The sequence below is a fragment of the Euprymna scolopes genome, chromosome 20, assembly GCF_053919585.1.
Source record: "Euprymna scolopes isolate OS-2025 chromosome 20, ASM5391958v1, whole genome shotgun sequence".
Classification (NCBI taxonomy): Eukaryota; Metazoa; Mollusca; class Cephalopoda; order Sepiida; family Sepiolidae; genus Euprymna; species Euprymna scolopes.
The window spans coordinates 32471649-32493445 of record NC_136501.1 but is presented as its reverse complement, the minus strand read 5'-3'; the positions used below and the strand labels follow the sequence as shown (position 1 = coordinate 32493445).

The 21797-nt window shown below is 33.9% G+C and overlaps 1 protein-coding gene across 1 annotated transcript in view; it reads right to left on the bottom strand.

The window, feature by feature from the left end:
- Window positions 1-667: 667 nt before the first annotated feature.
- Window positions 668-21797, bottom strand: part of LOC145241386 (tektin-like protein 1) — a 97766-nt gene continuing 76636 nt past the window's right edge. Inside the window, exons 2-6 of the mRNA XM_080104304.1 lie at window positions 12653-12757; window positions 8869-9222; window positions 5779-5874; window positions 5400-5504; window positions 668-1596 (exon numbers count right to left, since the gene is read on the bottom strand). Of these exons, the coding sequence (XP_079960430.1) occupies window positions 1411-1596; window positions 5400-5504; window positions 5779-5874; window positions 8869-9222; window positions 12653-12757 (846 nt within the window). The 3' untranslated portion in view covers window positions 668-1410. The remainder of the gene's footprint in view (window positions 1597-5399; window positions 5505-5778; window positions 5875-8868; window positions 9223-12652; window positions 12758-21797) is intronic.

Below are 21797 nucleotides of genomic sequence, written 5' to 3'. Positions count from 1 at the left end.
TAACTTCCAGTGTATCTGCTGCCAAAAGCGGTGACAAGGCCAATCAGTTATTTAATTTTTCTCTCGAACGCCTACATCATTGAAATAGTAATGAAAGACCTATTATACAAAACTTTGAACGTCGTATATTTTTCAATGATATCCTTTTCTTATATTTTAATAAATCGCTTCACTATGAAAATACTGAAGATCAATAAAAGTGAAGAAACTGATTTGCTTTGTCACCATTTCCGATAGTAGTAGGCATACTAGTTAGCAAGCACATTAATTTATATTTTATTTAAAAAACAAAAAAAAAAAAGAAGAAAAGTATAATGAGAATAAATGCATGATTATTGTTTGAAGGAAAAAAGTAAACACAAAATACAATTTATTTATTTATCCTTGTTGGGACCTGCCCAATAAAAAAGAAAAGAAATACAGAAAATATCAAAACTGAAGGCATTCACAAAATAATTATAATCGAAAAACGGTTTCAATCTTTCCATTTTTTTCTGATTTTTTTAATTTTTTTTTATTTAACAATATGAACCATTATAAATTATTTGCTATGGAAATAGCAACCATGTGAAAACCGGAGAAGAAATTGAATTTCAAATTAATACCAAAATTAATTTATTTATTTTTTATATCAAAATTGTTAAACCGATTATTAAAGTTGAGGTTATTAGTAAAAGAAAATCTGAAGGAACCATAGACATTTTATAAAAAAAGTACAAAAAATTTAAATACAAAAAAAGCACAAAATCTTCTGATTCTATATTATGGTTATATAGATAATTTATTTATATATATATTAAGAAATACTTTCAAAATATACTCTTCACGAGTGGATTATTAATTAAATTATGGAGAAAGGAAAATCTTTTTGTAAATAAGTGAAAAAGATAATGAAAGTGTATCAAATGGATTTAAGTATTTACTGAATCAGTCCTGAGTATTGACAAAGAATCATAGAAATGGTTGGAACAGTTTATGATTTGAAAATCGCAAAAAACAAAAAAAATGGTAAAAGGCAGATGATACTTAAAAAACAAAAATTGAAAAAAAAAAATCCTCAAAATAAAAAAAAAAAAGAAGGCGGCTTTCAACTTGTAAACTGCTTTGGCTGTTTCTAGGACTGACTCTGGATTCTCCATCAGTTTAACTGAAATCTGCTGGATACCCATTCATTACAAGTACTTTGTGAAAAACAAAGAAATGACAGTCTATAATGAAATGGCCTGTATTTGCAAAACAGGCGCATGTTTTGAAATAGTGAACCTAAGTAAGCACACGTGCACACATACACACATATCTGCACATGCAAAAACTGGTTGGATATTCTTTTTATTTAAAAAAGAAGACATTCTTTTTTTTAATCTTTAATTGAAAATTTTCAAAACGAAATCAATGTTATCTGAAAAGCTTTTAAAAGTGAGCATCAATTGGCCATTTGTGGCTGGCTCGATTCCGTCGGAAGCGCAATGCATCTCCATCAATTTTGACAGCAGCTGATTTGCTTCGTAAATCATTTTGGAGGTTGAGTTTAGAAAGATTGAGCAGGTCGAGGTTGTGGGTGGTTTGTGCCAACGAATTCAACATGTTCTGATTAGCCTACAACAGAGAATTGGAAACAAAATATGCATCAAATATTCAATCTAACAAACATTAATCAAACACACACACACGTGTGTGTGTGTGTGTGTGTGTGTGTGTGTGTGTGTGTGTGTGATTCCTGTAATTATATATTCCTCTAGATGCAGTTACGTCCCTTGAACTTGATAGGATCTTTGTTTTTTCAGTGATCTTATTTTCAAATTCACAGAATCTTTTGTGATTCCATATATACATTGAATTTTCTACAGAATATATTTCTACCATTTCAGCAGGTAACTAATGAAGAACACATGATGCTGAGAGGTAAAGTTTTATTGCCTTCCTGGAACAGGAACTAGAACCGACTCTGTTGACCTTCAAAATTTACTGACTGTTGATGGACATTTTCAATTATTTCAAATTTCAATTATTGCTAATGTAAAGGTTAGTGTTGGGACAATTGGAAAATTTTAGTCTAATTTCTAATTCCAAAACGAGTTTTTTTTTTTTTTTTAATTTATTTTGTTTGTTTAAAACTTAATTTTTACTTTGATAAGATCATAAAAGTTTGTTTTTAAACTATAAGTAAAACTTGATTTACTATTCAGTCAGATACAGAGTCATTCATCAAAACCACATCTTTATTTTCCAGTTAATAATCAACAACAACAAGCAAGAGAAATCACTTTAAGTAAAAGAACAAAACTCTCGGCGCTTCTACACTATTGGGAATATTTGTAGTCGATAAATTGGAGTTTTCAGATAAAAAAAAACAATGGTTTCAACTGATTTTTTTTTTTGTCAATTCTAATAAGTTACAATGGTAGCTTCCACATCATGAAGTCAGAATTACCTGAATATTACTGAATTATTAAAAAAAAAACAACTTTAATTATGTTAGCAAGTGAAAAATTGCCGCCATCTTGTTTAAATCGAAACAGAAAATTATCTCCTCTTTGAACTCTCCTGTGTTTTACGATCGTTTTCTTCAAATTCTATTTTTTTATTTTCTTTAATAAATAATTTTCTACCTTATCGATTTTCGTAACTTTTGTGTATAATCATCTTAAAAATACAAGGAATATTTTCATAACAGACACTAATATTTCATCTTTAAGTTATCCTTCTTCCTACCCCCCATCTGATATAGTTACTAATCCAATATACCCCTTCATCTACAATCATACAACTAGCAATAATAACAATAATAATAATAATAATGAGAATAATAATATTTCTCCTAACAGCCATCCTAACACTAGCAACACTCATTATCCCCTCCAAAATAGTCCTCATACAATCATTGTCCCACAATTTGTTGACCACTATGAGCAAAATTCAAACTATTTAACTCATACAAATCAGCAAATTAATATTAATATCAGACCTCGAGCTTTTAATAAAGTACATACATATATCGGCGCTACTTCAACATTAATTAAGAAACGAATATCAAACCACATTTCTTCTTTTAACAACCATAATTATAATAATAACCAAGGAACTTCTCTAACCACTTTAATTAAAACACTTAACTCTAACAATACTCCCATCTCAATCAAATGGACTATCATAAAAAAAGTTAAGTCTTATACTCCAGGCTCTTAGTCATGTCGCCTCTGCACAACTGAAGCTATAACTATAATTACTTCCCCTCTAAGTAATAATATAATAAATTCTAAAAATGAACTGATCTCTTTCTGTAAACATAAGTCCAAATTTAATTATGGTAATTTTGAAATTACATAGTTATTACTTTAACCTTTCAGATAGATATATAATTCTTCTTTAACTTTATCGTTTTTTCTACATACTTTATAACTTAATAATCCTTTATTTTCTTCTTTATTTCTTCTTTGTTTGGCCGGTTTTTATCTGCAATTTTCGTCTTAGACTTTAAATATTCCTGTCTACCCACACATCTATATCCTGCATGTATATTTACTTATATTTTACTATATGCATTTACTTACATACTTACTTTATCCTGAATTTGCAGATACCGGCCACCCTCTCCCCTTAACATTTTTTTTATTTTTTTATTTTTATATTTTTATTATTTATTTATTTATTAATCACCTTTTTCTTCACTATATTCCCTCTGCTTCACTTTTTGTTATCAAGTAAGATCTTTGACTTACTTGTAGTTTCATCAAATACCTTTGTATGCAAAATCCGATCCCGCATTTTGCTAATTCCTACCCTCTGATGAGAAGGAAAGTATTTCTTTGAAACTCCGCAGATTAAGGACTATCCACTTATCAAGTGTTTCCTTTTCAGATTAAATATGTTTTTAACTCTTTTTCTAAGTGTTTTTTAACATGTTTTATTAACTGTTTGCTCTTATTATAAGCTCTATCTCCTATTTGGTTTTATCGAGCTTTTACATCTGGTTGAGATTACTTTATAAATATTAATTCTTTAATATTTACAATATACTTTAGTTTTACCATCTTGGATCATTTTGGTAAATTTAATTGTAATTATTATTTTATATATATATATATATATATATATATATATATATATATATATATATATATATATATATATAACTATGAATTTAGGTAGAAATGGCATGAGTGGTTAAATAGAAAAGAAAATGGAACAAGTGAAAAATGTTGATGAAAATTTCACGAGTTTAGCAAATCACTAATTTCGATCAATTTTGAGGAAAATTCTTTTTTTTTAAAATGGTTAAAAAATATATTTCGATAATGTACACCCACACCCTCACAAATGTACTCATATTTTTGTGAAAATGTATGCATACTTCTGAAAATTAAAAAAAAGAATTAAATATTTAGAAATTTATAAAGAATCAGAATTGGTAAATTGTATCAGAATCAGGAAAAATACCGGAATCGTCCCATCACTAGTTCTGACACTAATCACGGATCATTATTTTCAATCAATTATGAGAGAAAGATTAAAGAAAAAAATAAATTGAAAAATCTGATAGTGTAATGTGTAACGCTACCTCCCCACCTCCATATGCAAGTGTATTTATACTTTTATGAAAATATATGCTCACATTATGCATGATTTTTACGTTAATTTGAAAATTTAAAATATATAAAATTCTTAAAACTAAATCCTTAGAAATTTAAAAAGAATCAGAATCGATAATTGTATCGGAATTGGGAAAATATTATAATCATTGATAACTAGTAAAAATTATGTAAGTGACAGACACAATTTTTTATGAAAATATTTGTCATGGAAATGATTTCCAGTCGGACACAAAAAAAGACTTTAAATCCAATATAGATCCTTTTTTTTATTTTTTATTAAAAAATTCTTTTTAATTTTTTAATAAAAAATAAAAAATGATCTAGTTTTTTAATAAAAAATTTAAAAAGGATCTATTTTTAATTTTTTAATTGTTAAATTTTTTTTTAATATTAAAAAAAAAATTTTTTTTAATATTTTAAAAGGATCTATTGAATCAAAAGATTAAAAAAATATTTTTCATTAAAAGATTAAAAAATATTAAAAACAAACTGTACATTTAAACCAAAAATAGATATTTTTTTTTCATTAAAATATTAAAAAAAAACTCAGTGTATTTAAACCCAAAATAGGTTTATTTATTTTATTTTCATTAAAATATTAAAACATATTAAAAAGCTGTGATTTTAAACACAAAATGGATTTTTTTTTTTAAAGATTAAAAAAAAAATCAAAATGACTATGTATTCAAACCCAAAATGTTTTTTTATTATTATTAAAAGATTAGAAAATTCAATATCAAGAGAAGACAAAACAGTTATTGGCAAATTAAATTCATGATTCAAATTGTAAGATAAAATGATAATTACCGCATTTATTTCCGTGGAACCTGGTAAATAGGTTCCAGCATGTTTTTGGAAAAGAGTCACAAGTGGACGATTGTAACGTTCACGACATGTCAGGTATGAATCACGCTGAAAATATTTGTAAAAAAATTACGATTATATCTGATGTAAACAAATCTTTTTTTGTGAATAAGAAAAAATATCTAGATCATATATAATACAAAACACTTTTTATTCCGATAATAATTAATGGGTTATATTTTTAAAAAGATTTCATCTGTGTAACACATTGACCAAATTACTTCCCTGAGAGCTACAACATAGTAATTTTCCAATCCACTTGGTAAAGAAAATAAAATGCAGCATAAAACTATTTAATGCAACATGTGTCATAGTTTCTTACCAGTAAATGATTTCTGCTCCAGTCCGTTTTGTCGTATAAGGTCTGAGAACGTTGCAGAGCCATACGGTTCTGGCCATTACACATGGACAAATGTTGCTGTTGAATAAAAAAAAGTTAATGAATAAATAAATAAAACTTTGACAGTTGACGTTCTAACAAACTAATAATAACTTTTAATTTCTTCAGTAGATAAAACGCACCAACTAGTAACATTAAATCTGTTTGAATCAGCATAGTACAACATCTTGGATCGGGTCGATTTTGTTGTAAGGCATTGGTTTCCCAGATTCGTTCTAGCATCAGGTACTTACAGGAAGGAGCACGTGAAGGTTGCAAAACATCCATAACTGAAACTGATGTTATAGAACCAACTAGATTCAAACTTGACACAACCAGGTTGTCAGTGGTGATATTACCCACTTTTTGTTTTTTTTTAGTGAAATTTGCTCCAGACAAGGCATGAAACCACTTGATGTAAAGAGTAACAAAAATAAAAGATGATTATCGAAAAGATAAGAGATGCCTATTTATCTTAGTTTAAAAAACCAAAACACAGTCATAGGTAGGAGGAAAATGGTCATCAGGAAAAGAGTTCCACAAGCAGAAAGGGTGAGGTTGGGTTAGGGTTAGGGTGAGGTCACTCAACTTACACATAAGTTTCTGCACATTATCAAGAACCCTCAGATGGGACAAAGATTCACCCGCCCAAATATGACAGCAATACATGGTTTGATAGAAGACTAGCATTTCAGCCCGGCGTTGCCCGGGTGTTTGGAGGTGTATGCTGAGCAAAAAAAAAAAAAAGAGAAAATTTTTTTTTAATTTGACCCCTATTATGACCCCTTAAAATTTATAGTTTCGGGCTCAAATCACTTTATTAAGTTAGATCCAGGTTCAAGGAACCTATATCTAAAATTTCAAGTGTCTAGACCCAAAATTGTCGGAGGAGTTTGGTAGAGTTCTAAAAGGTCAAATCGTTGAAATTTGACCCCTTAACAGCCAAATTTCTGGCTGACACCCGTCACATCGATTTTCCCAAATCTCAGTACCCGGTATTTCAAATTTCGAGTCCATAGACTAAAAATTGACAGTTATTGCGTAGGGAAATGTACACAGACAGACAGACAGACAGACAGACACGTTCACTTTTATAGATATATAGATTTGTAAGAGATAGAGAATAGCCTCAGGTGTGAGAAAAGTGTTTGGAGCGATAAAGAGAACCGACTTTACGAGAAGCAAAAAAGAGCAAAAGATTGCTCCTCCTTCTGCTCCGATAGTATCACCAACATAAATAAAAAAGTTCTAAATTCTTTAGATGAGGGCTAATCGTTTATATCACTTGTATTGATTGGACTATTGTTCTTATCTTCAGTGTTATTTGTGCAACGTTTCAGTCGGATTGGTCTTCGACCGTCCTCAGGCATATTGGGTGTTGTTTGAAAAAAAGAAAAGGAAAGTTACTGGATCACTAAATCTTTTCTTATTCTGTGAGTTAATCTCTATTTTATAGTTACTGTTTTATATTTGTAAAAAATTGGTTGACAAAGTGGAGGCAACTCTAATAAATTATCTCCCTTCCATCACTGAAATTTTAAGAGTGTACATTGCATAAATGACACTAAAGATGAGAACAATAGTTCGATCAATACAAGTAATATATAAACACAAAAAACAAAAACTTCTGGACAACTTCAATAACTTCACCATCCAAATATACTTTCTCCACATTTGAGTTCTCATCCGTCTCCATTGTGTTTAATTTCTTGCACACCAACTGGTTATCATCTCTCAACCTACATGTAATTCCATGGTAGATAGAGAAAATTCTGTTGAAGCAACATGATTACTGTGCAGAAATTATGTTTATCTGCGGTTGTCGCTAACCAACGAAGCAACTGAAATTAAAGATAATGAATGATAAGAAACTTGAGATAATGATTATAAGTAATATCCTTATAAGAGATTGATGTAGTTTGCTTGAAGCATTGTTTAATGTGTATATAAAAGAAATTCTAATTAATAGATGGCAATACAATGAAGAGATGTAATGGATAGACACAAACCGAAGCAAATTAAAATATAATGGTGAAACAAACTTTTGTATTTATTGAGTCAATATATATATATATATATATATATATATATATATATATATATATATACTAAGCAGGGAGACCCGACATTGCCCGGCATTGAATGATGATCAGTGAATGTTTCACACTACCATATTTTTATTGTCATCGAAATCAGTGAAATCGCCCATTTCAATCAAATCAATTGATTGCCTACTCTAGTTGGGGACCCATCGTCGTGCATTGGGAGGAAGCTTCACATTCCTCTCACGATTACAAAGTCAGTGTGGGGAGGCATGTGAAGCTTCCTCCCGGTGCACCAGCCACAGCAGGCAACCACGATGGGTCTCCAGCTAGAGCAGGCAATCAATCAATTTGATTGAAAAATGGGTGATTTCACCGATTTTGATGACAATAAAAATATTGGAGGTGTGAACATTTGTTGATCATCATTCAATCCCGGGAAACGTTGGATCTCCCTGCTAGTATATATATATATATATATATATATATATATATATATATATATATATATATAATATTCATCAATCCTTATTTAAGAAGCTCAATGTACTTACAGAGCAATATAGAGAATAAATGACAAAAAGTTATATTTCAAAATTCATGATGTTGACCATCTTATATTTTATTCCTTTAATTCAGTTGACTTATAAGAATTGTATAAGTCAACTGAATTAAAGGAATAAATTATAAGATAGTCAACATCATGAATTTTGGAATATAACTTTTTGTCATTTATTCTATATATATATATATATATATATATATATATATTGATATTTTACATGTATTGTGTTCTCACTTGCATCGTTTATGTTCAGAAATTATTTATAGTGAAATGCGTTTCATCATTATTTCCAAAACAAATTATTTTTTACTGTCTCCTTACATCATGTGGTTTCACGCGTTGTCTGGAGCGATTTCCACTTAAAACAAAAACAAACATAGATTTGATACACCAAGAAGCAATAGTATCTAAGATGAGATTTCTTACCATAAGATGTGTAGATTCAGCCAGCTTTTTCAACAATCCTTTGTTGACCGAGTCGTGTGCAGCGTTGTTGAGTTTGGTCACTCTACTCAGCATACGGTCAACTTCATTTCGTACCTTAGCAGCTTCGGCAGTTATATCTTGGACTTCTTTTAGGGCTGTATCACAGCTGGGTGTGCAAGCTTCTGGTGGGCAAACAGTTGCGCACTGCAAGTTTTCAAACCTGGGGTCAGCCGTGGTTGGCCTGGTCTTTTGAGTCAATTGATTGGTCAATACGGCTGACTTATTAGTCAGGTCTAATGCACGAGAACGTTCATGAAGATTTGCATGCAGCAATTGACGGGATTTCTCGAAAGTCTGAAAAAAAAAATATATATATATATATATATATATATATATATGTGGAAATGGGTTTTTTATTTTCTATTATATATCACCTTTTATTAATACCGATCCTTTAATTTATGAAGCTCAATTTGTAACTGAAATATACAGTATCTTATCTGTGATACTAGGGCTATTTTTTCCGAGTAGATGCAATGCTCTGTGCCTGACCTTAATGTCTGCCTATAAATACAGAATAGGAATTCCAAATAACCATGAACTAGTTGTTCTTCTTATAACTGGAAAAAAAAAAAAACACCTAACGGCTAGCTACAAAATCCCAATATACATTTTACCTCCATGACGACTACCTCTGTCTAACCTGCATGCCAAAAAAAAAAATTTTTTTTTTCTTCAAACTAAATCTTACCTGAAACTCTAATCCTAATGGAGATCTACTGTTATTTGTAAATATTTAACCCCTGTATCTTGAACGCTAACAATTTGCCTATTAGTCAGGCACAGAGATGCTATCACAGTGATTCGATAGAAACACTCAGTGGTAGATCTTGTTTCTTCTCTATGGCAATGAACGCCGTTTTCCCCACTCTCGACACACCCCACCCCTAAAACTGGGCACTTGAGAGTGCTTGAGTACCATATATGCCTGAGCAATTAGATTGGGTTGACCTTTCTCTGATGGGTTGAGGGTACCGGATTGACACTTCTTGGCTGCTGTTTCCGACTGGTAGTACAGGTGCCCTAACTCTTTGGTAGCGCTTAGAGCGGCTGCTCCATCAACAATTGTAAAATATCGGGATGTTTTGTAGGCCGCAATCCTAATTGAAGAAAGGTCAGCTGATGGTCTACTTGTGATACATGTCTGATGCTCTGCATAACCTCTTGTTCAGCCCCCCCTTACCTAAACTGAAACTCTTTAAAAAATATGACGATAGTACAATCTAAAAATAAGCTTAAACCAGGCTTAGGGTCAAACAAATCCAACTTGCCTCCTCCCTTGAGGCTTGTATTCACAAATATCCGTGGGCTTAGAACTAATTTAGCTGATGTTGAAACATTTCTCCTAGCAAATACCCAGGATATCTTAGCACTAAGTGAGACTAACCCACGCTCCTCCATCCCCTCTAACTACTTTAACATGCCTGGATAATATTTCCCACTCTACCGTAAGGACTCTGACAGACACATGCACGGACTTGGAGTTTACATTCGTAATACCCTTCCCTTGACTAGAGAAACAAACCTAGAATCGGATGATCAAGCCTTTATGTGCTTAAGACTAAACTTGCAACACAACATTAGCTACTTTTACTTTCTCTACCGCTCTCCCTCGACCCAGGACTGCACTATAATAAACAAAGTCTCTGACAGTATAGACACAGCATTCTCCCTCGACACTAGCGCACAAGTACATGTATTTGGTGACTTTAATGTCCACCACAAAAACTGGCTTGGATTCTCTACTTACACAGATGCAACGGGCAACACAACTCATAGCTTCTCTATATCTCACTCTCTATCACAAATTGTTACGTTTCCAACCCGTTTCCCTGACCACCAAGAACAACATGCATCACTTCTAGATCTGTTTTTGACCACAGTTCTCAATGATTGTATAACGAATGCTGACAGCCCACTTGGGAACACTGATCATGCAGTGATAATGGTTGAAATCGCCCTAAACTCTAGAGCCAAAACTGAAGAGCCAGTGCTCAAAACAACGAGATATTATAAAAAGGCTGACTGGGAAGCCATCAGAGATCTTATCAGAGATGCCCCATGGGGAAATATTTTTTCTCTTCCTGCTGAACAGTGCGCAAACGAGACCACTGAATGGTTCAAAACTGCAATCGAAGCGCATGTTCCCATGCGGAATGGTTTACTTTGACTTGCGTAACTGCCATTGCTCAAAGGCAGCATGCATACCGCAGATTTAACTGACATAAGTCCAGTTCAAACAGACAGAAGTACATAGAAGCTAGAAGTAACGTTAAGAAAGAAATAGCGACAGCTAAGAGAGAATTTACGGAAACCACTAAAAAACACATCAAAACACAAAAACTAGGAACTCGTGACTTCTGGAAAATCTACAACAGTGTAGCAAATAATGGGCAATCAACAATTCCCCCACTAACCAAAAATCACGAGGTTGTTTGCTCAGCAACTGAGAAGGCTAACATGCTTGCCAGTGGTTTTACCTCAAACTCCACACTGGACCCTACCAACCACCCCCTACCTGACTTTCCTATGCGGACAGACGCCATGCTAGACGATCTGAAAATCACCCTTGCTCAGGTGCATGCTATCATAAAAAACCTTGACACTTCAAAAGCATGTGGACCCGATCTCATCCCAGCTGTGTTATTAAAAAAGTGCTCAGCCAAAGTAGCTCCAGTTCTCTCCAAAGATACTACAATATTAATACATAGATGAATATACAACACCAAGAAATCGTATGCAATTTGAAATCTTTTAATAGCAATAAAAATGTTGGTTTGGTTACATTGAAAGAATCAATGAAATTGCTTAGGTTAGTATGAACTGTAGAACAGTTGAAGTAGCAGGGTCAGTTGGTAGGAGGATACCAAGGAAAACACGGGAGGAATTGATAATGATGGATTTAAGAGAAAGCAGAATAATTAAAACTTAGTTTGATAGTAAATTTCTAGAAGAGACGTTGCGAGTCCGTCTCTGCTTTATCGTTATTTTCATGGCAAGTACTCGTCTGAGCACCACTCTATGGTCTCCCCTTGCCAAACATTCATGAAAAACACTTGTCTAGCTGAAAACACTATCAATAATTTCCCCCACTCTTTATTTGTGCCTAAACCTAAATGTAGATTCCATGAACTGTGGAAATCTCTTCCATTTTCCTGCTTTCGAGCTGACTACAATATGGCCGTCTTCAAGTCCAATGTAAACAAGTTCTTGATGAGCCGTTCCCCTTAAGTAATCCAATTTACCAAATTTACACTTCTAACGATTACTATAATATTGTACCTTTGACTACTTTACGCTCATTAACCCTTATCCTTGAGTGGACTCTGGGCCTTGATAAATGGTGATTCCTTTGTAAAAAAGAAATATAACAAAAGCACGTAAAAGAGAGATAAATAGAAGAAAAAAAGTTGGAAAAACAGTAAAAAACAGAAGAGAGATGGAATAGGATAGGAGAAGCAAGAATTAAAAAAAAATAATATAGAATTAATGACAACCGTGAATCGATATAAGGTGAGAATGGCTAAGTAGTTAACAACACAGACTGAATACCTTCATGTGTCGGATTTGAATTCTGTTCGTTCTACAGAAATACTTCTATCAAACTTGACCCTGTGTCTAACTTCCTGGAGACGAGTTAAATAAAATAACAGCTGTGAATAAAAAAAAAGAAAAAGAAAATAAAAAGAGGAAAAAGAAAGAAAAAAAAAATTTTTTTTGTTACCTGTAGCATATCTTGAACATTTCGAAGTTGAACTTCCAAAACTTTTTTAGAATTCCAAAGATGCTTATTTTCAGCATTTAGCAAATCATCAGCTCCATCTCTGTCCTGGAAAATAATCATAAAAGAAAAAGAAAAAAACGTGCTTATACAGAGAATGTACCATGCTGAAAAAATGACATTGTTATTTAGAAATCTATTCTTAACATGGACAGGGTAGAGGCATTGTTAACTATTCTATACTCTCATCTAACAATTTAATAAACAAAAGACAGCATAAAAATTGAATTTAACTCGAAAATCTCATCCAAAAATAAATAACACGGTACATTCTCAGCATTTTAAAAACATTTTTAATCAAAATCCTATCCAAGTGAAGAATAGTTTTCTCTCTCTCTCCTGTATCCATTTACAGCTAGCATCCATAATAAGGAAGCCAGTCTAACAATACCTCTTTCTCTCACTCCCATTATTTGAACAACTTTAGTCTTTTCATTGTGTTTCTGAATTTTTGAGATGAGGATCGATAATTCATAGTATTTGGCTTATTCGGACTACTGTTCTCATATCGAGTGTTATTTTCACAACGTTTCGGTTGATGTAATCTCTGACTTTCTTCAGGTGTATCTTGTTGAACTCGGGAATCTGCACAGAATTTCACATGAAACCCTTTTATTTAATCCACGGGGGGTAGCATGCTTTTGTTCCATCACCATGACTGGACAGAAATCCTAATTAATTCACAATTGTATTTTTGAGTGTTACCTGCACTCTTCTGAAGGTTGAAGGTTCAATTCTCAGTGCGTGTGATACTAAAAAAAATACAACTGCTAATTACTTAAGACTTCTACCTGGTTGTGGCTGACGGATTAAATAAAGGGGTCTGTTCAAAATTCCATGCAGGTTCCCGAGTTTGAATGAAAGATTCCCTAGTTCGACAAGATACACCTGAAGAAGGCCAGAGGTTGCACCAGCCAAAACGTTGTGACAATGACGCTTAAGGTGGAAATTATAGTCCAAATAATTCAAGTGATACGTTTTCCCATTGTGTCATCACCATAGTACCAACACAGCAGAAGTGTAGCATCTGCTTTCTACAAATACACTAGATAATAGGGAAGTGATCCTATTTGCCTATAAAGTGGTTAATAGACTGTGTAACATTGCTCACTTCCACCAGACAAACACCCGTCAGCTAGATATGAAAACTAAGGATCTGGCATTATAACCAATTCATTAAAAACTGCAGTATGATTTATTTTTAATACTCTTATTCTCTCCCAAAAAAGGCATATCGCAACTTGGATGTAAGGGGCTACTAAGTGAGGCCATGTATACAGGGGCATACTAAGTAGGGAGTTGAACAGCAAAGTATCCATTTGCATTACATTTAAATTTCTGCGCATTAGTACAGGCAGGGAAGCAGGAAAAAGGGGGGAAATTCTAAAGTCTAACAATCTGAGGGAAGAAACTGTTAGAGTTTTCCAGCATCTAGGGATCTAAAAAGTGAAGAAATGGGATTTTGAAGGCAATGGCATAATTCACACAAACCATGAGAGTGTTACAACAAGGGGCCAGATCAACGGAAAGTGTCATCACTGCTACGACGGTGAACATTTAAAAATGGCGGGTGTTGCCCATGTTACGATGTTAATGAGATTACGTTTCTCTAATTCCTTGACGAAAACAAAATATTAAAAAGGTGCCAAAATCAGCATCAAGACGAAGTCGAATATAAAAACTAATAATTTGGTTTTTATTTAACAGAGCAAGGAATAATGAAGCATGCTTTTATTATTGAGTATTTTTTATGTGAGTGCCGATGCAACGAACGAGTCAAGAAAGTAATAAATGAATAAATCGTCCGAAGTTTGTGAGAATGTAAAAATGTTCTGGAAATAAATGTACTGGCATAAAGCAATGTTTATAACTGTATGTATAGTCGCTAGAACTTATATATATATATATATATATATATATATATATATATATATATATATATATATATATATATATTTTAAATAGTCTGATAGGATTTGAATTAAAATGTGTAATGAAAAGCAAGAGAGAGAAATCTTTCTCTGACTGAGGTAGAATGTCATTTTTGCAGAAAAATGTTGTTTTTTTTTTACGAAAAAGAAAATAAAGTTTGTTGTTTTAATCAATTCCATGAATATATCTGATGCAATACAACATTATATATATATTTTTTCTTTGGTAATTAATCCAGGGAGATTTATAAGTTTCAGGTGCGAAGCACGCAAAATCATATTAATGGTTTAACGTCACGAGACAGAGCAAGTGGTTGTGGTGCTGGTCTGGACTACAAAGGAAATCTGATCGACTTGTTAGGTTTTGCAAGCAGTGCCTTTTTTATAGGTGCCAGACTGGCTCCAGCGAAAGCTGTCAAAAAATAGTTTTGAAATTGGCTTTCTTTGAATGCTGATTGGACAAAAAGTCAACACACTGTCACGTGGTACAGCTATGTACTACGTCCGTGCAAAAAAGCAAGGTTTCAGTTTTTATACCCACATAACTTGCATGGGTGTAGATAAGAGATGTACGTGTAACTGGAACGCTCCTCGTCCAGCCATTTTAATGTTTATAGCGAATCGCTACAAAAGCTGCAGACTGAAAATCCTAGACCCGAGTTTCACCCTCCTTTAGGCTCATCAGTAAAACATATCCAAACTCTGATTCGAAACCAGAGTCACTTGCATACTCTGCCACCATGCCACATACAAGAAAGTATATTGACTAAAGCTGATTTAAAAAAAAAAAAAAAAAAAAAAAGCAAAGCCCGACTGTGAAATGTACTTACTCTTTTCAAAAAGATATGTTGTCATCCAACTAAAAGAACTCAGACCGATGACTCGGATTTCATTAATAAATGTGATTAAATAGTAGGGCCGACTTCACTCACAAGTCTACATTACATTATTAGTCTAAGAAAGGGAAAACTCCGAAATAACATCAGTCGTTCTCTGCTTATTTCAGAATTGTTTTCAATCGGCTTGAAATTATCCTTCTCATTGGATTCAAGTAATGCCAATTCAGAAGGGGTGCGATTGTTAATTGTGCGAGCTTTGCTTCACTATAGACTACCCCGTATAGGCATAAGGAAACTGAAAAGAGACTTGTATTTGTATCCAAGGGAAGCAACTCTTAAAAGATAGTTCTGAATTATTTCCCTTACATGACCTCGTCTCGGAATCATCGTTTCATGCTGCAACCGAAACGAATATAACGTTGAAAATATGATGCGTAGGAATTGTAACACTTTCCTACCGGGAGTAAATATATTGGAGCACTTTTGCCACCGTGCTGAAATAATAACGTTATTATTTAGAAAGCCATTCTTAACGTGCGCTGGGGAGCGTGTTTTGTAACTATTCTGTGCTTCCACCTAATAAATTAATAATAATAAAAAAAAGATATCGTTAAGCTTGAATTTAATCTGAAAAACTATTTAAAAATAGCGCGGTGGCAAAAGTGCACAAGCACCAATATTGGTACTTCTTGACATAACACTTCCTGATAAATACGCTAAATAAAATTCTGCTATATATATACATAGTCATCCACATACAGTACTGTTTCGCTGTTTCACAGCTCATCAGTGCGGCTAGACAAGCAACTACCGCAAGCCATGATCGAAACCCGACCGACCATATGACAGTCGGAGCTTCTAACCGTTGCGCTATACGGCTGCTGCTATGCAGACAGTAAATTAACAATATTTTGACATTGTCCAAATACCTATACTAAGCGGCCCTATCGGTGGGGCATTAGAATACACCGACTGCCCCCTTGCAGAGGGTAAAAGTCCCTCAATGGGGGTCCTGGATATGACCTTAAACTATATCCAGTGGTGAGGTACCAGCTTGTGGGCTTTGGGGAGTGTGGAGCCACCCTTTAATTACCATTGCTCCCAGATCCACTCTGACCCGGAGTGATAGTACCTGTTAGGGTCCCAACTATGGGTCAAATAGAAACCGACGTGAAAACAACAAATATATTCTATTAAAAAAAATTTTCTTCAAAATCTTTGGATTCGGCATTAAATAACCCGAAAAGGGTTGATATGCCGTAAAACAAAAACAACCAACCAACCAACCAACCAACCAACCAACCAAATACCTAAGCTTAATTTGTTTACACAAAGAGCATCGCTTCATATCCTAATGGTAATTTGTATATCACTTCCCAAGATACTAAACCCAAGATAGGGAGCATTATAGTCAGTATAGTACTGTTTTGCTGTTTCACAGCTCATCAGTGCGGCTAGACAAGCAACTACCTCAAGCCAGGATCAAAACCCGACTGCTCATATGACAGTCGGAGCTTTTAACCATTGCGCTATACGGCTGCTGCTGGTGAACGAATAACCTATTTGGTAAAATCGATGGCCTAATCAGTTTTTACAGAAAATTGAATAAAAACAACATTCGTTGCTGCTGCTTCTCATACTACTCCCTACCTTGGTATAATAAAACGTAGAAAATAAATGTAAATATTTGAATTGCATAAAAGAACTATAAATTTCTCAAGACAGTAGTTTAAGTTTAATTTAGTTTAAAATTAAGTTATGTCTAACTTAATAAATGAATTAATCCTTACAACAAAATCATCCAGTCGTAATGTTTTTTTTTTCTTTTTGTTTTGGTAAAGATAAAATTTGGTGTTATGAATTATTATTTCAAGAGAATTAAATTATTTAAATTGGAAATAAGCTAAAAAAAAAAAAAAATATTGTTTAACTAGCAGGACCCGTGGAATTCTAAAAAAAAAAAATATCAATGTGTTTTGATAAAGCTGGTATATTTCTGGATAGCGCAAAAAATTAGTATTGTTTTGACATGGTTCCAAATAGTAACCCCTTACGTTCAAGTAGCAATATGTGAACGTCAGCAAAAAAAAAAAAAAATGATAAAAAAGTACGTTTTTATAAAGCAAATATTTTTCTGAATAGCGCAAACATATTCTTTTGACAGAAAAAACAATAATACGCAGCAGATATGAGTTTATTAACATTTCTCTGAAAATAGTGTCCATTGTATTTTAAATACAATATTGAACCAAATCAGATAAATCAATAAGTACGAATAAATACTCAGAAAATAATATTGTGCTACATAGTTCAATACAAATAATAAAATCATTTTGTAAAAAACGATCTGTAATTTACTCCTTCAGTCCAGCATTTATTGGCAAACAATATACCCCCCTCCTGTTTCTTACAAATGTTTCCTTTTCTTTACATGACATTTCGCTGACTTCTTTGTTTGTTGAAGAATCACTGCACAAAATTACTATAAGTTCATTTTTCACACCATTACAACAATGATTATATAATATCATAATGATATTCAAAACAAGATTACATCAAAGGGAGGTCACTCTCACATTCTTATCCAGGGTCGACAGATTGGCCTTTTGAAAGCCAAATTTCATCAATTTGACCTTTTTTGAAGCAGTTTGGTTTTCAAAAATGGTCTGGATTTTTCCAAAGCGTAACGTACAGACTAACTAAGTAGAATATTATATAAATAAAGTAATAACTTTGGATGTGTATGCTGTCAGGGCCAATTATGTTTAATCTTGCACCTATTCAGAGTGCTCCCTAATGGAGAAAACTGGATTTCCACAATAAACTGATCCTGTGTTTGACTTTGCTACTGTGGGCGGTAGGTGTTGGACAAAACTTATCTTGTTCAATAATAGTACAGGGTGGAACGATAAATTTGTCGCCCTAAGGAAAACAACACTACAGCTTTATTTTAAAATTTTATTGAAAAAAATCAATTCAGGTAACTTAATTATGTAGTAGAGCTGATATTTATTCAATGTAGCCGCTTTCAGCTTCAATCAGCGCATCAATACGAGTCCGAAATTGGCAGTACGCCTTTTCCACAAGCACCATTGGGAGCTTAGCGAATACTCGGCGGATAGCGGCGATCATGCTGGCTTTGGTGTTGTGGGAGGTCATGTTGGTGATGTTCTCAATGTATGACCAAACGAAGTAGTCCAGCGAGTTCAGGTAGAGGGAGGAAGGGGCGCAGTGAGAGAAGTGTACAAAGTTGTAGCACTCCTTCTGAAGACAAGCCTGGCTTTTTTTTTGATTTGTGGACGAGCGCCAGGTCCTGCTGCCACACCCAGGGTCTGCTAGCGGTCACCTGATTGTACTAGAGAATTACCACACTCTTTAGCACATCCAGGTACACTTTGGCGTTGACTTTCAAGCCAACTTCAAAGATGTGAGGTGGCATGATGTGGCCCTCACTTGAAACCATACCAAAGACCATAACCGTGGCCAGAAACTTTGTTTTCATCACCTTGGGCATGTCTCTGTTATTCATGGCAATCTAGTAATGCATTTTGAGGGTGCTGTCAATGGTCCTGTTGTCATAACTTGGATCAGTAGTGAGCATGAGTTGTACAGTGGCACATCTCCGATCTTGCTCATTGGACATTGTGTCACTTTCAGACATGATAGAAGGCTCCTGTCACTCTTGGGACTTGTACACAACTGGCCAACTAGTAGATTGTCTGCAACAAAAAAGAAAACCAGTTTTCATCAAATGGAAATGGAATCATGTCATCTTTTCTAGCACAACAATTTTATTGTTCCATTATGTATAGCCAATCTGAAGTAGCTGGAGACAAGTTTAAACGAAAACTTTAAAACCAGCTTGTGCTTCTCTAGCCTGACATTGTGTCACTTTCAGACATGATAGAAGGCTCCTATCACTCTTGAAATTTGTACACAACTGGCCAACTAATAGATGGTCTGCAACAAAAAAAGAAAACCGGTTTTCATCAAACGGAAATGGAATCGTGTTGTCTTTTTTGGGGGTGACAATTTTATCGTTCCACATTGTAGACATAAAACAAACAAACAAAAAGAACAAAAATGCTTTATAATGTATTAGCGGGGGTATTCGGCGTTGCCCGGATGTGTCGAGTAAGGAAGCCCCCCCCCCCAAAAAAAAGTAGTAGAATCAAAACAGTAGGCAGTTTGGGTGGTGAGAGGAGTTTCAACAAAAAAAAAGTGGTAGTAGGCAGGCTTGAACTCGTACTGCGAAGGAGGAAAAAAATGTAAAAAAAAAAAACATGACGTCCATTACCAAATCAGAAGTGGCGAAGGTTTAAATTAAGGCTAGTCAATCGAAAAGAGGGGATGACTTTCGAAAATATTGGTGAAAAAAAGCGACCCCTCCCTGTAGAAAAGTGCCCAGTTGAGTGTGAAGAAATTAATGTTTTTGGCCAAATTTTCGATATTTGTCATCCGAAGGGTTGATCTTCAAAACGATACTGACCTTGTGAAAATACGTCGCCTCTATCGAAAGTTTTAGGAATACATACATACATACATACATACATACATACATACATACTAACAGACAGGTGAGATTTATATAATAGATTGCTGATGCTGTGGAACCTTGTCCAATCATCATCAGTACACACTGCTACATATTAGGAATTCCATGTCAATAGCGATTGAGTCAGCTAGTATAAAGTTTGACATAGGCACACTGAGTGCAGGCCAAAATGACCCAAATCTACAAAACAGAATCATTCCCAGAGTTGAATCAAAGACGAGTGACATGAAAGGTCAAATAAAGATAGATACAACAGGAAATGAGAGGAAAGTAATGATGTTATGTTTTGTCGAGCTGAGAGAAAACAAAAAATTTGAAATGAATCTGCTGACAGCAACTGAAATGAAGACATGGGACGTGTGCAAGCCAATTGGCTGTTAGCAAAATACCCCCCACACCCACACACACACATACCCACCCCATCCCACCCCACCGACAGATCTGTGTTTGAATGTCATCCATCTTAGTTATGCAGATGAGTTAACTAAATAATTAGTTAAGAGAACTTTAATCTCCTCCAGAAATGAAACCTTAGAAACTTTCAGCAAACGTCTCTGTATTTCTTTCTGCAGGAAATTTTTTTTTTTTTTTTTGTATGGCTCCACTGATGATGGAGCAGACAAAGTTTCCAGTACTCTCCCCCTCTTTAAATAACCTTTGCAAATAATTTTATGCTATCGCAACAGCTACTTACCATTGACTTCTCACATTGGTCTTCACTGGAACTCGCATGGCAACAAACTCCCACCCCAAGATCCCAGTACTTTTCATGCTCATCCAGTGTCCAGAGCAGACAAAGAAGGCGTGGCAACCACTGGGCGAAACGGCAATGACACGAGAGACAACGATAATAAAGAGAGATGGCGACGTCAGACAAGGACGATAAAGGATCCACACACAAAGAACATTGATTTATTGAAATGCTACAAACAAATGTTTTTTTTTTTGTAAACTTATTTGATAAGAGTTTTAATACAGAAATTTTATTTTAGCCAATCAAAACCTCCCATTAAAAAAAAAATAGATGTTGGAGTATTGGGCACATTAGTGTTGGGACGAATAATCGAAATTGCGAATCAGAAAAACCATAACTTTTGTGAGTATCAAAATCGGTATCAGAATTTGTCCCTCTTTTCCGATGCCAAAAACGATTCCTTTGTCTTTTTTTTCATTTGATTTTAAAGCAAAATGTACCACTGTTGATAGTTATAATAAAACAATGAATATTGATTGATTTTAAACTACCAGTAAAACTAAATACTATAGCTCACCTCTCCCCACACCCCCACAAGTGTGTTTTTACGTTTGAGAAAATATATGCACATTTAACACGTGCTTTTTCAGATTGGGACAAAATAACTTTATATTTAAATATTTAGAGATTTATAAAGAATCAGAATCGGGAATTTAGTTTGGAATCGGTAATTGTATCAGAATGGGAAAAAATATCAGAATCACTAAGGGACATGCATTAGGATCCAACCAATTGTTACTTAAGCTAAGCCCAACAAATATTCCACACAGTTTAGATGAAAATGCTTCTCACTAATGGCAATAGATTTAGATTGTCTAGTTTAGAGCTAATCTTGTATGTGTGTCTAATAATAGGCTCCTTCTTATACCAAGTCGCCATTTTCCTTTATTTTTTTTTTGGAGGGGGGGGGAGTTCAGACAAGACTATTTCTTACCAGTGACTGTATATTTCCCCAGATCACTGTCAGTAGTGTTCCCGGGAGTCTTCTCAGATTTCCAGTACTCTCCAC